Source organism: Cetorhinus maximus, chromosome 17, assembly GCF_964194155.1.
Source record: "Cetorhinus maximus chromosome 17, sCetMax3.hap1.1, whole genome shotgun sequence".
Taxonomy (NCBI): domain Eukaryota; kingdom Metazoa; phylum Chordata; class Chondrichthyes; order Lamniformes; family Cetorhinidae; genus Cetorhinus; species Cetorhinus maximus.
In genome coordinates, this window is record NC_135895.1 from 67,055,662 (window position 1) to 67,072,390 (window position 16,729).

Here is a 16,729-nt window from a genome sequence, read left to right on the forward strand (position 1 = left end):
ATGAGTGTTGTTAACATCATTTTGACAGGAAAAACTGGGCCTACATTAAAGAGGCTGAAGAGGTGGTAGAAAGAGAAAGAGGGGGATTCTTTCAGTATAGAGTACACCCAATCTTCGCTATTTAATAAGTAACACATTTCTTTTTAGATAGGAAAATACAAATGGGCATGTGCTGAAGGTAATTATCTATCTTTTTTTCTCCTCCAACAACATTCAACCAGCTTGCCTGCTTTGATAATAAAATGTCAGCCTATGTTGTGAGATTTTTTTTTTGGTTGTTATATATTTATTTTTTATAAATTCAACCTACTTAACTGTATAGTGTTGTCTTCTTCCCAAATGAAGGTCAAACAATCAGCACCATGACACACAGTTCATCCCATTAATCAAGTCACACCAGCGCTTCTATGATAGCTTCATTAGCTTCTATGCTAATTAAGGCCTCTGCCCGTTCTATCTCACCAGAAGCAGATGATAGTTCAGCATTGGCCTTGTCCAGGTTAGCCTTTGCAGCAGTTATGTCTAATTCATCCAGAGCTGCTGCTTCTTCAGCCAAGAGCTGAGCTGATGAGTCTGCATTCACTGTCACAGAACCACTGCTCACAAAATATTTGGTCTGTGCACCAACTTCATCAAACAGTTATAACTCCAGGTTTTAGCACCTGTAGCGTGGGTACATGGGAAGGGAGAATGCCAAAGCTTCCAGTTGGTGTTGGAACATCAACTTGCTTCACACTGGCTTCACACTGGTTTCAACACCTCAGTGGGAGAGGCAAATGTAAAAGACATCTTGATGGCCAAGGGAGCCAATGGCATCGCTTCGGCATAGCCCCTGGAGAGAGCTGCCTGGGCCAGGTGCAGCTGCTCAGGGCGGACAATGAAGTGAATGGCGGTGGTGAACATCCCGGGGGTTTGTCTCCCTCACAAACTGACCTGCGGCTTGGTCAACCCTGGAAAAGGCCACCAGTTGGCATACTATCCAAAAGAAGCAGTCTTGAGGAAATACTGACATTAGCAGCATTGGCACACTGCAGAATACATAGAAGCAGTAAAATTAGCTCCAGAAAACTTAGTGCCCTGGACTGCTCTGTCCTCCCAGCTCAGATAACAGTGTATAAGGAATTGGCAATGTAAAAGAAAAGGAAGAGGAAGAACATTAAAATACACTACTATATTAATAGCATTGACTTCCCAACATACTTCAGATAAAGTGCTATAAAGTTACTCTACTAAAAATGGTATTTAGGATCGCCTGGCTGTAGAATTAGAACAAATAAGGACTCTTACTGGCAGCTAAAAGGAATTTAAAACGAAAACTAAATTACAGAAACAAATGTGGAAAATGTTTTGAGCAACATCTGATGCGGAGTTGGCCAACAGTTATATATAATATTTATGAAGATGCAGCTTTTAGATAAGCACTGTTCTAAGTACCAAAAACTTTATGTGCAAGCCACAATACATGTTAATAGTTGGTCTGAAGCCAGAATTATATGTCCACATATATAATATATCCAGAACCATGGATAAACAACTCTTGCTTGAAATATACATTAATTTATACAGGAGTAAATAAAAGCTATTTAACTGAGCCACCACTGGTCAAATGATGTTGTTAAATCTTTAAATTATGTACCTATGTCTCCAAGGTGTACAAGGCAGTGCTGGCAGATATAAGAGCAAGAGCTGGGTTGGGGCTTCACAATTCCACTGGTGTTGCATTGCTTATTGCTGATGATTCCTAGCTGTGAAGATTTAACACGGCAAGGAAGGTCCACATTGAAGACTGTGCACAACTCCTGCAGCAACTGAAAAGAAAAAAATAAATAAATTCCCAAAACACACTTGAAAGAGTAAATTTATTGAAGTACTCCCCAAAGTGTAGAAATCTAATTATGAAAATCTTATTTATTTCTTCATAAAGTCATTTTTACTGCTGCCATGAAGAACTCAGTTGGATTGCTTTCTGTCCCCTGTACTACACTGCTTCTGTGAAGTCACAGGTAGAGAACATCTTCCCACACCACTGATTATTAATTAAAAACATGGAGGGATCCAAACTTTAGGATGTCCCAAGAGAAGAACACACATTACCCAGCTGGTAACATGTTTTTTCAGGGCTCCACAGCTTCATTCAAATTTGCTCAAATGTAAATAAGTCCAATTTAGGTCACCAGTATTTATGCCGCCCAACTCAGCTGACTGGTCCACTAAAGACTAGATCAGGCCAATCAATTCATTTTCTCAGTGAAATCTCATCTTTTTCTTGTGGACTCACCTGTGTGTAGAAGCCACTAGCTGCCTCTAAGAAGAGCGAAAGATTGGCCTGTACCTCACTGCGATTAGGATTGGCTCGGTTCTTGGCCTGACCCTGTAGTGTTGTAATTTGATTTTTGAAGGCATGATTCCAGCTACAGTAAATGAAACATTAATCATTAAGATGAATCAACCTCAAGAGATTATTACATTAGCTTACATAAACACAGCGAGAAAACAACTTCAATTTCCTTCAATAGTTTCCTTCAAACATTTTAAAGCAAGTTACATGGTTTTTTCAGTTGGCTCTTACACATTGCTTGAATCTACAATGCAACATCAAGGATATTGGAAAAATATCTCATGTATAGATAGCATACGTGTAACAAATAAAAATATAAAATATAAATATAAAAAACGCAAAGCAGTTATAGCAATGAACCTCATGCCAATCTAAGGATGTTAACTAACGAATGATATACAGGCTAGTTACTTTCCTATACCTTACAAGTACTATTTTCCCATCAGCAAATGGAATGGAGTTTGTTAGAATGGTGGGGGCAAACACTTGCTAGGCTGCAGGTTGGAGTAGTCAGGCTGTAGATTTGTTTTAGACCAAGCGAGCTAAAGGACCTTCCTCATTCACATCAGCCTTGTGATCTCAAACAATATGGTGTAAACTAATAATCTATTCCTCTTCCTACCATTCCAATCTCATATGAAGCGCTTCAATACTGCTCCCTATTCAATATTGAAGAAAAAAATCATGTATTTCTTGTGAAATCGGAAATCATGATTTTAATCAGAGGTTTTAAAGGTATTATAATATCTTACAATCATGAGGACAGATGAACAACACACTATCAGAAGAAAAACAGAATTACCTGGAAAAACTCAGCAGGTCTGGCAGCATCGGTGGAGAAGAAATCAGTTAATCATGCTGCCAGACCTGCTGAGTTTTTCCAGGTAATTCTGTTTTTGTTTTGGATTTCCAGCATCCGCAGTAGCTTTTAGCTTTTTGTTTTTAACACTATCAGAAGGTTTGATTCAGTACTATGACTCAAAAGTAATGTGCGCAGCATAATTTAACTTAGATCATGAAGACCTCTACAAGCTAACATAGTTTTCGCTCAAATCGAATGGTCATGATATAAAATAAAAATAAAACTGTATTTGTCTATAGCACGTAAACTAACAGCAATTTACTACCGGGTTAGTTTATAACAATGCGCTTATAAAGATTAGAAGCCAATGAAAATTTAAAATATGATCCAACTGAGTGATTAAAAATAAAGTTGCATTTTCCTAGAAGAATAATCCATCAAAATAATCTTTTGATGGTAGGTAAATCTGATTCAAAGGAATCATTACTTCTGACAGATCTGAGAATCAAAACGTGAACAATAAATATGCATTTCCAAGGCTGATAAACCGCTTAATACAAACTTGGTCAAAGATGTTTTATGAAAGATCAAGGAAGAAACATCCCAAGAGTTGAGGATAAACTGCTTCTGGCTCCCCTGACATCCGTCGTTGAAAACTGATTCCACATTCATTTCATTTATTATACTTCTCCATAAACCATTCTAGTTATAAACTTAGAGCTAGTTCTATGAAAAGATGTTGCCAAGCTGTGGCAACATGTTTCTTCGTGTGGAGTTCTTTAAACATAACAGGAAGCAGTGAAAACTTCCATTTGCCTCCTACTGACATTGGTTTAAGAGGTTTTTTTTAACATTAGAACTTTGGTAACAATTAAATTACATCCTTAAAACTGCATTAGTTTGTTCTTACAAAACACATGTATCATTGGTTTAAAACAAATGACTTATAAAAAGTAATGACTCTTTGGTGACATTGTTCACAGGAACTCAAATGATATACTGCTTTATATGGACAAGTTTTTTATTCTTCTCTCAAGGTCTGGCCACAATGTGTTACTTGTCTGCTGAACTAAAAGTTTGTTTAAAGCTGATCCGTCTGTCCCTTTGAAAACTACAAAGTCTAATTGCTGAAAGTAAACACAACCCAACATCACAAGTGTGCCTCACTTGCTCAGGAAGTTTACAGATTTGAAGCTGCTTGTAAATTTACAGCTCCAGGTCAGAAAGAACAGGATGAAATCACAGCCTTTTCTCTGAAGTGTGACAATTACTCTCAGAACTTTTATATAGATAGATGAACAAAGCCAAACTAATCAGTGATGCTATTCTTTGGAGCTATGACGAAAGCTACTATGCAGAGATTGGGAATAAAATATTCTAACAAAGATTTATTAATAGAGTTTTCAAAAGGGCTATCAAAACCAGCTTTTTCCTATTTTTAGTCTGATTATGATCCCTCCGAGATGAAGTGCTTCAAGGTAATACAATAAAAGGCTCAAAGCTGCAATCCTTCGCAATCCTGGCAAGCACAACGTTGACAATCTCAATTCTTCCCTTGACTCAAACCTTTAGAGTTAGATTTTTTCTTTTTCATTACTTTACTTCAAGTTTTCCAATTCCCCAACCCCTCCATTGTATATGAAATCACCCATACCTATTCGCCTGAGTGATGACAACATTTTCAAAAAAAGTCAAATTTTGAAGCTCACCGTGTTTTAACTCCAAATGTAATTTGCATCTGACAGTTAAAATGGCCAATTTTAAATGCTTATACCCTTATGAAACCCTAGGGACGGGAGTTCTGGAACATCTATGTAGACAATGGGAATGCATCCATGCGACTGAAAGTGCAAGGAGGAAAGTGTATGGAATACAAAGACAGAAAGAAAAAACATTTTTTCCAAATTATCACAGCATGGATTTTACAGTGGTAACGACAACAAAACTGTTAGCATTTGCCAACTTAACCCCATTGAGATTGACAAAAGCTTGAGAGTCTGCACATGCGTAGAATAATATGGAAATCCAAAAGTTGCTGTCAGTGATTCTACACTCCTCTGGAGAGTGCACTGTTGGGGACCCCCAGAGTGCAACTGCTAAGCAACCAGGGAATTGATGAAAACTTCCACTTTTATACTGCCTCACTATAAAAAACCCACAAGGTTAGAACTTGCTGAATGGTGTGTAACTGGATTTTTAACAATGTACTAAGTTCATAATTACTTCTAAACACCCTCACTAGCTCTGAAAAGCTAACGTTATATCCGTGGAGTGTTAAATTTTTCCATTATGATTTAAAGAAATTATGATATTTTAGTTTTTAACCTTGATCCAATCATAAACATTTGTTTTTCTATTAAAAATATAAATTAAAAGTGAAGAATAAGCAGTGCATTTGACTTTCTATATGAAAATATAAATTAAAAGAATGAAGAATTTGCAGTGCTTTTGACTTTCTAGCTTGTCATCTGCATGAACACTTCATTGTGTTTGGCTGTTTACTCTGCTTGCTGACATCGCTGCTACTGCACACCCGAAGATCCTCTTGACTTGGCACCATAATTAAAATGCCAGTGGAAAACAGGAAGCCAGCATTACAAGAATTGTTAGATTTTTGTGGACGGGTTTCCTAAAGTTAGCTGCAAGTGCTGATGCTTTGCCACTGACCACAAAATTCATCCCAATATGATTTTTTTGGTTGTAAAAATAAAATTTCAATTTTGAAAGCAAACAAAGTTTGTGAGGAAACAAAGAAATGGAGGGAAAAAGGAAAATTGGTAGTCCATAAGACTCCACTTTCCTGCCTTTTCCCCATAACTCTCGATTCCCTTACTGATTAAAAATCTGTCTATCTCAGCCTTGAATATATTAACGACCCGGCCTCCACAGCCCTCTGCGGTAAAGAATTCTACAGATTGACTGCCCTTAGAGAAGAAATTGCTCCTCATTTGTCTTAAATGGGCAGCCCCTTACTCTAAGGTTATGCCCTCTGGTCCTCCATTCTCCCACAAGGGAGACAGCCTCTCAGCAACCATCCTGTCAAGCACCTTAAGAATCTTGTGTGTTTCAATAAGGTCGCCTCTCATTCTTCTAAACTCCAATGAGGATAGGCCCAACCTACTCAACCTCTCCTCATAAGAAAATCCCTCCATACCAGGCATCAACCTAGAAAACCTTCTCTGGACTGCCTCCAATGCCAGTATATCTTTCCTTAGCTAAAGGGCACCAAAACTGTTCACAGTATTTTAAGTGTGGTCTAACTAATGCCTTGTATAGTTTTAGCAAGACCTCCCTATTTTTATGCTCCATTCTCTTTGAAATAAAGGCCAACATTCCATTTGTTTTCCCTATTGCCTGCTGAACTTGTATGTTAGCTTTTTGGGATTCATGCACAAGGACTCCCAAATCCCTCTGTGCTGCAGCCTTCTGCAGTCTTTCTCCATTTAAATAATTTTCAGCTCCTCTATTTTTCCTGCCAAAGTGCATAGCCTCACATTTCCCCACATTATATTCCATCTGCCAAGTTTTTGCCCACTCACTTCACCTGTTTACAGTTCTCTGTAGACTCCTTGCGTCATCCTCACCACTTGCCTTCCCACCTATTTTTGTGTGAAGTGCATTCACTTTCCTCATCTATTGTAAATAATTGAGGCCCCAGCACTGTGGCACTCCACTAGTTACAGGGTGCCATCCTGAAAATGCCCCCATTATCCCAATTCTCTGTCTTCTATTAGTTAGCCAATCCTCTATCCATATTAATATACTACCCCCAATACCATGGGCTCTTATTAAGTAGCCTTACGTGCGGTACCTTATCTATGCCTTTTGGGAATCCAAATATATTACTTCTACTGGTTCCCCTTTATCTATCCTACTTGTTACCTCCTCAAAGAATTCTAATAAATTTGTTAGACATGATTTCCCCTTCATGAAGCCATGCTGACTCTGCTTGATTAGATTTTTTCTTATTCATTCATGGGATGTGGGCTTTACTGGCTGGGCCAGCATTTATTGCCCATCCCTAGTTACCCTTGAGAAGGTGGTGGAGAGCTGCCTTCTTGAACTGCTGCAGTCCATGTGGTGTAGGTACACCCACAATGCTGTTTAGAAGGAAGGGAGTTCCAGGATTTTGACCCAGCGACAGTGAAGGAATGGCAATAGATTTTCAAGTTAGGATGGTGAGTGATTTGGAGGGGAACTTCCAGGTGGTGGTGTTCCCATCTATCTGCTATTACATCCTTTATAATAGACTCCAACATTTTCCCAATGACAGATGTTAAGCTAACTGACCTATAGTTACCTGTTTTTTGTCTCCCTCCCTTTTTGAAAATGGGTGTTACATTGGCCATTCTCCAATCCTCGGGACTTTTCCAGAATCTAAGGAATCTTGGAAGATTACTACCAGTGCATCCACTATCTCTGCAGCTATTTCCTTTAATATCCTAGAATGCAATCCATCAGGTCCAGGGGACTTATCGACCTTTAGCCCCATTAGTTTCCCTAGTACTTTTCCTCTCGTGATAGTTATTGTATTTATTTCCCCGCCCTTGCTTTTCCCCTTGATTATTTAGTATTTTTGGAATGCGATTAGTATCTTCTACCGTGAAGACTGAAGAAAAGTATTTATTCAGCTCCTCTGTCATTTCCTGGTTCCCTATTATTTCCCCAGCCTCATTCTCTAAGGGGGCTTAAGTTCACTTTGGCTTCTCTCTTCCTTTTTATATATTTAAAGAAGCTCTTACTGTCCGTTTTTATATTACTTGCTAGTTTACCCTCAAAGTTTATTTTCTCCCTCTATTATCTTTTTGGTTATCTTTTGTTGGCTTTTAAAACTTTCCCAATCCTCTGGCTTACCACTAATCTTTGCCACATTGTATGTTTTTTCTTTCAATTTGATACTGTCCTTAACTTTCTTGGTTAACCATGATTGGTTTATCCCCTTCCTTGAATCTTTCTTCCTCATTGGGATAATACGTTGTGATGTGAGCCATGAACTATTTTCTTAAAAGTCTGCTATTGTTCATCAACCATCTTTTCTGCTAAACTGCTTTCCCAGTTCACTCCAGCCAACCCTGCCTTCATTCCATTGTAATTACCCTTATTTAAGTTTAGCAGTTGTTTCGACCCAAGTTTCTCACTCTCAAACTGAATGCTAAATTCCACCATATTATGGTCACTGTTTCCTAGGGGATCCTTTACTCTGAGGTCATTTATTAAACCTGCCCCATTACACATTACCAGATCCAAAATAGCCTGATCCTTGGTTGGATTCACAACATATTGTTCCAAGAAACTGTCCCGAATACACTGAATTCTTGCTCGTGTATACCTCTGCCAATTCAATTTTCCCAATCTACAAGATGATTAAAGTCACCCAATTAATGTACTGTCTTTTTGACATGCCCTCATTATCTCTCGATTTATTCTCTGTTCTTCAGTATAGCTACTGTCAGGGGGCCAATAGACTACTCCACCAGTGTCTTCTTCCCCATGTTATTTCTTACCTCCACCCTTATGGATTCTACATCTTCTGATCCAAGATCCTTTCTTGCAATCGTACTTATTCCACCTCGTACCAACAAAGCTACCCCACCGCCCTTTCCTTCCTGCCTGGTTCTTTCGAAAAGTCACACATCCCTGAATATTTAGTTCTCAGCTTTGATCTCCTTGTAACCACATCTCCGTAATGGCTATAAGATCATGCCCATTAACCTCTATTTGTTCCGTTAATCCATTTATTTTGTTCCAAATACTAAGTGCATTTAGGTAAAGAGTCATTAATTTTGCCTTATTACCATTTTTTCCCCTTTTAACCCTGCTGCTGTTTCTTTATGTTTGTACACACTCTCCTTTCTTGACACACTCTGGGTATCATTACTAAATAGCTGCCTGCAAGGCTGCCATGTCCTTTTGCTTTGTAAGCCTACGTATCTCCTTTCCAGAACCCTCCCCATTTAGTTTGAAGCCCTCTCTATAACCCTAGTTATTCGGTTCACCAGGACACTGGTCCCAGCACGGTTCAAGTGAAGCCTGACCCACCAGAACAGCTCCCTTCTACCCCAATACTGGTGCCAGTGCCCATGAATTGAAACCCATTTCTCCCACACATTTAACTCCTGACTTTATTTGCCCTATGCCAGTTTGCCCGTGGCTCAGGTAGCAATCCCGAGATTATTGCCTTAGAGGTTCTGCTTTTTAATTTAGCTCCTGACTGTTCAAATTCTTTCAGCAGAACCTCCTTCCTCGTCCTATCAACGTCGTTGGTACCAACATGGACAACAACAACTGGATCCTTCTCCTCCCACTCCAAGTTCCTCTCCAGCCCTGAGGGGATGTCCTTAACCCTGACACTGGGCAGGCAACACAGCCTTCAGGAGTCACACTCACGGCTGCAGAGAACAGTATCTATTCTCCTAATTATACTATCCCCTACCACTACTACGTTCCCATTTCCTCCCCTCACTTGAATGGCTCCCTGTGCCACAGTGCCGTTGTCAGTTCGCTCATTCTCCCTGCAGTCCCCATTCTCATCCACACAGCTTGCAGGAACCTTGTAACTGTTGGACAGTTGCAGGGGCCGAGGCTCCTTGAACGCTACCCCCGGGTCCCCAAACCTGCTTCACTTGCAGTCACACCCTCCTGTCCCTGATCACAGGCCAAATTTGAATTAACTAATCTGAGGGAAGTGACTGCCTCCTGCAGCAAAGTGTCCAGGTACCTTTCCCCCTCCCTGATGTGGCGCAATGTCTGCAGCTCAGACTCCAGCTCCTTAACTCAGACCTGAAGTTCCTCGAGCAGACATGTTACCCCATTGCCAAGGCTGATATCTTCAAAGCCAAAGGAGTAATGGACGGTACAGGAGCACTGACATTGAGGGGTGGAGCACCGCATGAGTGATTAGGGCTGCTAAGGGCTGTAATTTCCCCACAACTTTTTTTTAATTCTTTCATGGAATGTGGGTGCCGCTGGCAAGGTCAGGGTTTGTTGTCCATCCCTAAATGTCCTTGAACTGACCATGTTAGGCCATTTCCGAGGGAAGTTATGAGTCAACCACCCGGTTGTTTGTCTGGAGTCACATGTAGGCCAGGTAAGGATGGCAGATTTCCTTCCCTAAAGGACAATAGTGAACCAGATGGGTTTTTACAACAATCGATGATAGTGTCATTACTGAGACTAGCTTTATTTAACTGAATTCAAATTCCACCAGCTGCCATGGTGGGGTTTGGACCCATGGCCCCACAACATTTGCCTGGGTCTCTAGATTACTAGTCCAGCGACATTACCACTACATCACTGTCTCTCCTAAAAGCAGACTGAAACCAATGGCGGCTCCTTTGCCCACCACACAATGCCTCCTACTGATAAATTAAAAAAAACAAAAGATGATGTGGGGCAGGTCAAAGAGAGAGAGATAGATATATAGAAAGAGAGGAGACTGAAAGAGAAAGGGCAATACAAAAGACAAAGTAAGAGTAACCATATCTTTCAACTTGCTGCATGCATTTTCCAAGGGAGATAACTAGTATCAAAGAAAATGCCTTGCATGCTAATAATCAGGTTTCCCATACAGTCATCGTTTATATAAATGAAACACAAATCTACTATTTGCCTGGGTGAATGCATTAAGAGGCACATCAATGAATGCTAGCACAACTTAAGACAAGAGCTAACTTTGACCTATCCTTCAAAGAGGTCATATCACGATATCAAGATCATATTGGTATCTATAGGCAAGATTTGTCTCAAAAGATAATTTGGCCCATTGTAAATTTGCTTCAACACCTCAACACAATGCCCACTTCAAGAATCAGCAAAGCGTCAATGTCTAGTCTGCAGAGCACTGTCATATTCAATGTTGTTTCTTTCTAAAGTGGCTAATACCACATCATAACTCGGTATGCTATTACAAGATATTAATAACATATCAGCAGCATCTGGAGCAAATATAGAACAGAACCCAAGCAAACATAAATGCCAAATTTTCACCTCTGTCCACAATCATTTTCTTCTATTTCCTCCGTTTACAGGTGAGCAGTCCGATTTGTATCCTTAAGCAATTATGATCAATGAAAGAGAAAATAGGAAACTCAACAGAGAAGCAAGTAACATTTTTGTGATGTCACTGAAACTTATTGCATACTTACAGATCCTGCTCCACCTTCTTATCCAGTGCATACTCCAAATCTGTGACCAACATCTTCTGGTAGAGGTCCTGTAGAGCTTGCCTGGAAGTCCAGACTTCAGCTGGACCCAGCTTTGAATCTGTTCAGAAAAAGTGTATGCAATAGCATTTTAATCTGATAAAAGTGTACCTTTCCAGTCATAAGCATGCTTTTCCTTCTCGTTTGGTGTCAAATTATAAAAGTAGCGTTAGGAAGAAAAATCTTAACACATAAAACACATTTTTTCAACTGAAACGATCTGAAAATACAGACCAATGGGACATCTACCAACTAACTCCAGATCATATGTGCACATTAAAGCTATGTAACCAGTATGTTTATTGGATAGAAAATGAAGGCAGCAGTGATGTTGTTTTGAATGCAACCAAATAGTATGTACTTAGATTTTAATAAAACCATAATGAGTGGCCACTAGTACGCCTATGTCGGCCTTGTGAGATGACCATGCTTATAAGCTCACCACCTCACCCAATGAGAAATTAGTATTCTAGGCTCAATCTTTTAGAATCCCTGTCATAAACTGAATTTATTGGAAATCAACCAGCTCATATTTAGGTCTTGATGACAAAACAAAAGCAGACATAACTAACCTCTAATGGAGGGACAAGGGAGAAGCGGCAGGGGCAAAAAAATGGGAAAAATTGAAAGAAAATCAATGTAAACAGTCACAGCCAGGGATATAATTAAATAGCAATGTTTGCTGCTTCGCATAAAGATTAATGAGGGAAAAAAATGCTCTAGGTTAGCTGGAGGCAATTACAAAAGCATGAAAGGATGAATAAAGTGTGGATTTATTATTGCTATATACTCAGGACTGTAAGAACATTACAAAATTCAAAGTTCCAAGGTAAAACTCAATTCCCTGTCTATAGTAATGTTATGGTGAGGAAGGAACCTGCAAATCACAATCCTTTTCAACAGAAAAAATGACATTCATTAACTTTTCATAAAAAATTACATGCATTTTTCCACACAGCAGTGAAAACTGGTGGAGCATGCAGGTACACTCCATCACAGCAATCAAAAGATATTATACAGCGATCAAAAAATATTATGTTCTGCTGGGTATCTAGTCTCAACTGGAGTTAAACCTTGCAGGTATTAAGACAGAAGTCTTCCAATTTTAGAGAAAGGTCTGACACAGGAAAATAAAAACTAGAACATTGAGCAACAGTGACAAAAGTTCCCAACCTTTTCCTTGGTCTCGCACACACCAAATGCAAAAAGAATTGTACTTGATTTATCTTTCAAGTTTTTAAAAGAATGGCTGCATTCAACCATCACGGCAGTTAATGACCTACAGGTGATATTCAGTGATTGCATTAAAGCATATGCAAAAAGATAAATATAGGTTAAGATACTAAAAAATTCAATATGGCTGCTTTTGATCAATATTTCAAGATTCCAGTGCAACATGTCCATTTGTAATAACGTGCTGTGCAAAAATAAATGCCATTTACATTTCTTTACTTGAAAGATACATCTAGAGTCAATGCCTACCCTTAGATAAGATGCAGTATATAGAATGTGTTTCTACTTCTGCTTGGTAAAATTTGTGTTTGTATATAACCAGGCAGGAATCCTCTGTGGTTGTCTTAAAAAGGAGTTAAATTCTTTTTATAAATCAATTTATTAAACTGCATGTGAAATCTTCAATCTTTGACAAGCCTGTAGGCAAAAGTTACTCAATATATTTAATTGAAAAGTTCAATTAAAAATTTTGACTGATAAATTTGGTAGATACCACATTTACACTCTCTGTAAATGACATTTATTTTTGCACAGCACGTTATTACAAATGGACATGTTGCACTGGAATCTTGAAATATTGATCAAAATTGTACAGAGGGTGGGGAGAGTGAACCGCCTCCACATCTGCGAACAATGTTCACTTTCAAACAGTACCTGAAGAGAAAAAGTCAAGTTTATGTTATGGTGCGATATTTACATTCTCAATGGACAGTTCAGCATCCATGTGCATGGCAGCAGTGCCATGATCCATAATACATCCACTACAGTTCAAAAATGCATTCAAATACATATTCACATTTACTTTCAAAATGTTTAATTGATCTGAATCATCTCCAAGCGATAAGCTCAACATTTCTCCAGATAGGAGTTCAACTCTTAAGTAACAAGGTTTTAATGCAAATTTTGGTCTTGAATTGGCTAAATTTTGGTATCATTACACCTTTCCTGTGTTTATATTCTCCAGAGACAAAGCAGGTTTCAAGAGAGATCATTTGCTAGTCGGTAAGTACAATAAGAGCTAGGCACCTCAATGAAAGTGGTTTTACTAAATGCTATTCTAAGAAAGATTCACTATTCAGTGTATATTTACAAAGAACATCTGGTACTTATAAGAACTTACCTCACATCTGAAAATACTGAACTTTTCCCACTATCTTTATTTCATAAACTTTCAGCTGAATTCATGCATTTGAAATAATCTATTTTCAATGTTTTGAAAATCAAGTAGAAGCCATATAAACAGTAGTGACCAATAACAAGTGCTACAGGAAATTCACAATTTTTTTTAAAAGAACACTGCGGTGGATCAGAAGAATTATTGAAGCATATTAGGCCTGCTAATTTATTCAAATCAACTTTTACATGAAGAATCAAACTCTGAATGAAGACTATTTAATCTTTTAAAATGTTTAACCACCCATCCAGCTAGTGGACATTTTTGTATTAATCCACAGTAGAGCTACATAATAATGGCCTGATATTTGCTCTCGATGGCTAAGGAATGGCGCATGCCATTCACCTCGCTGACAGTTGCCCAAAGTCTCTGAGTTATGAGCAGAGATATACACTAATCCAGCATCTTATCCAATGCTGCAGTCTGAGGGGATCCGGACAGCAGCAAAAAACAGTGAGGATCCTCAATCAGATTTCTTAATGAGGCACAGTGTCCAAACCAGGAAGTATAAAGAAGGAAATACAAAATATAAATTGGATTTAAATCACGTATAGAAAACAAACTGAAGGTCAAGAAACACAGGTAGGATTAAGGGAAACAGATAAAGGGCAAATAGCAAAACAAAAGCCATTTTAAATCTTCAATGTTAATTTGGGGGAAAATTAATTTTGTAAAATTAATTTTTCAGAGCCAGAGTTCAGCAGTAATTATCACTAAATTATACCCTAAAAACTCAAAACCTCTGAATGCAACAGCCCTAACCTTTTCAGTTGTTTTTAGTGGGCAACTAATAAATTTTCCCTCTAAATTTTATTCAATGTGCATAGCCTATTGGTTTCAATGCATGGTACCCTAAAATGGACAGCTTGTGGCTGGACTATGTGGTACATTCACAATTGCTGCATTACTGTGTACAGCTTAGAGGGAACACCGGAAAGTACCCCAAGTTCACGCAGTTGCAGTCATCTGAATACTGAATCTATTGGCGAGGATGGCAACAGCACACCCTTTGGAGGAGCAGGGTATCACTGACAACCACCTCAGGATTTCTGTATTTAACTGCATACGTGCAGTTAAAAGAGAAATTGTCAGATTTACCAGCAATTACTGATGGCTGAAAGCTTTAGTATTAAAGAAAAATTTGAACAATTATGTTTCCAGAACAGTCTAGCCATGGCATTAAAAAAAATAACTGATGGGTTGTACTTTTGAAGTGAAAATATTGCTTTATAGGGCAATGTTAAAGTTTGGCAAGAGTATACATGTAATCACCTGCATATCATTATTACCTCTGTTATCTAGATAAATTATGGTTAAGTGCACTCCATTTGAATCTCTTCTTTCCGACTTCCACTTATTTTTTTTTTTTTTTTTTTTTTTTTTTTTGTAAAAATATACTTTATTCATAAAAATCTTCAATCACATTCAAAACCATTTCAAAAACAACATTACAAGGGTACAATCCAGGTTAAACTTTTACAAAATGTATCACCAGGTGCATCAGTACAAACAATATTACAGTCATTTACAGCCTTTCATTTTGATCTGTACAGCCCGAGGGGCTCTAAACAGTTCCCAGTCTCTCGGTGCGCTGTGGTAGAAAGGTCTTAGACAGCGACCCTTCCCCATTGCGCCTTTGCGGCAGCTGCCCCAAGCTTTAGTGCGTCCCTCAGCACGTAGTCCTGGACTTTGGATTGTGCCAGTCCGCAACAATCGGTCGGGGACAAATCTTTGTGCTGGAAGACCAACAAGTTTCGGGCAGACCAAAGCGCGTCTTTCACCGAGTTGATGATCCTCCAGCTGCAGTTGATGTTTGTCTCGGTGTGTGTCCCTGGGAACAGCCCGTAGAGCACAGAGTCCTGTGTCACAGAACTGCTCGGGATGAACCTCGACAGCAACCACTGCATCTCTCTCCAGACTTTCTTTGCAAAGGCACAATCCACAAGGAGGTGATCAACGGTCTCTTCCCCACCACAGCCACCTCGAGGGCATCGTGCAGAGGGGGTGAGACTCCTGGCGTGTAGGAAGGATCTGACGGGGAGGGCCTTTCTCACCACCAGCCAAGCTACGTCTTGGTGCTTGTTGGAAAGTTCTGGCGATGAGGCATTCTGCCAAATGACTTTGACAGTCTGCTCGGGGAACCATCCCACAGGGTCCACCCTCTCCTTATCCCTCAGGGCCTCTAGGACGTTACGTGCTGACCACTGCCTGATGGACTTGTGGTCAAAGGTGTTTTTCTGCATAAATTTTTCCACCAGGGACAGGTGGTACGGCACGGTCCAACTACTTGGAGCGTTCCGCGGCAGCGTGGCCAGACCCATCCTTCGCAACACCGGGGACAGGTAGAACCTCAGCACGTAGTGACACTTGGTGTTTGCGTACTGAGGGTCTACGCACCGCTTGATGCAGCCGCACACAAAGGTGGCCATCAGTATGAGGGCGATGTTGGGCACGTTTTTTCCCCCTTTATCTAGAGGCTTGTACATCGCGTCCCTGCAGACACGATCCATTTTCGACCTCCAGATAAAGCGGAAGATGGCTCGAGTGATCGCCATCGCGCAGGAGTGTGGAATGGGCCAGACCTGCGCCACGTACAGCAACAGCGAGAGTACCTCACACCTGATGACCAGGTTCTTACCCGCAATGGAGAGGGAGCGTCGCTCCCACATGCCCAGTTTCCTTTTCACCATAGCCACTCGCTCCTTCCAGTTTCTAACGCATGCCCCGGTCCCTCCGAACCATATCCCCAGCACCTTCAGGCCGTCAGCCCTGACAGTGAAGGGGACAAAGGATCGGTCAGCCCACTTCCCAAAGAACATGGCCTCGCTCTTCCCACGATTTACCTTGGCTCCCGAGGCCAGTTCGAACTGGTCGCAGACGTGCATCAGTCTGCGCACCGACAGCGGATCCGAGCAGAAGACGGCGACGTCGTCCATGTACAGGGAGGCTTTTACCTGAGTGCCTCCACTGCCTGGGATCGT

The 16,729-nt window shown here is 40.0% G+C and overlaps 1 protein-coding gene and 1 pseudogene across 3 annotated transcripts in view; both read right to left on the minus strand.

Annotated features, from left to right (window-relative positions):
* The window catches only part of smg7 (SMG7 nonsense mediated mRNA decay factor), a 170,458-nt gene that overhangs the window by 92,326 nt on the left and 61,403 nt on the right, over window positions 1-16,729 (minus strand). For all 3 annotated transcript variants that reach the window (XM_078561379.1, XM_078561380.1, XM_078561378.1), the window contains exons 3-5: window positions 11,285-11,402; window positions 2,279-2,411; window positions 1,637-1,808 (exon numbers count right to left, since the gene is read on the minus strand). In XM_078561379.1, coding sequence (XP_078417505.1) covers window positions 1,637-1,808; window positions 2,279-2,411; window positions 11,285-11,402 — 423 coding nt within the window. The remainder of the gene's footprint in view (window positions 1-1,636; window positions 1,809-2,278; window positions 2,412-11,284; window positions 11,403-16,729) is intronic.
* Window positions 318-931, minus strand: LOC144692474 (ATP synthase F(1) complex subunit delta, mitochondrial pseudogene; annotated as a pseudogene).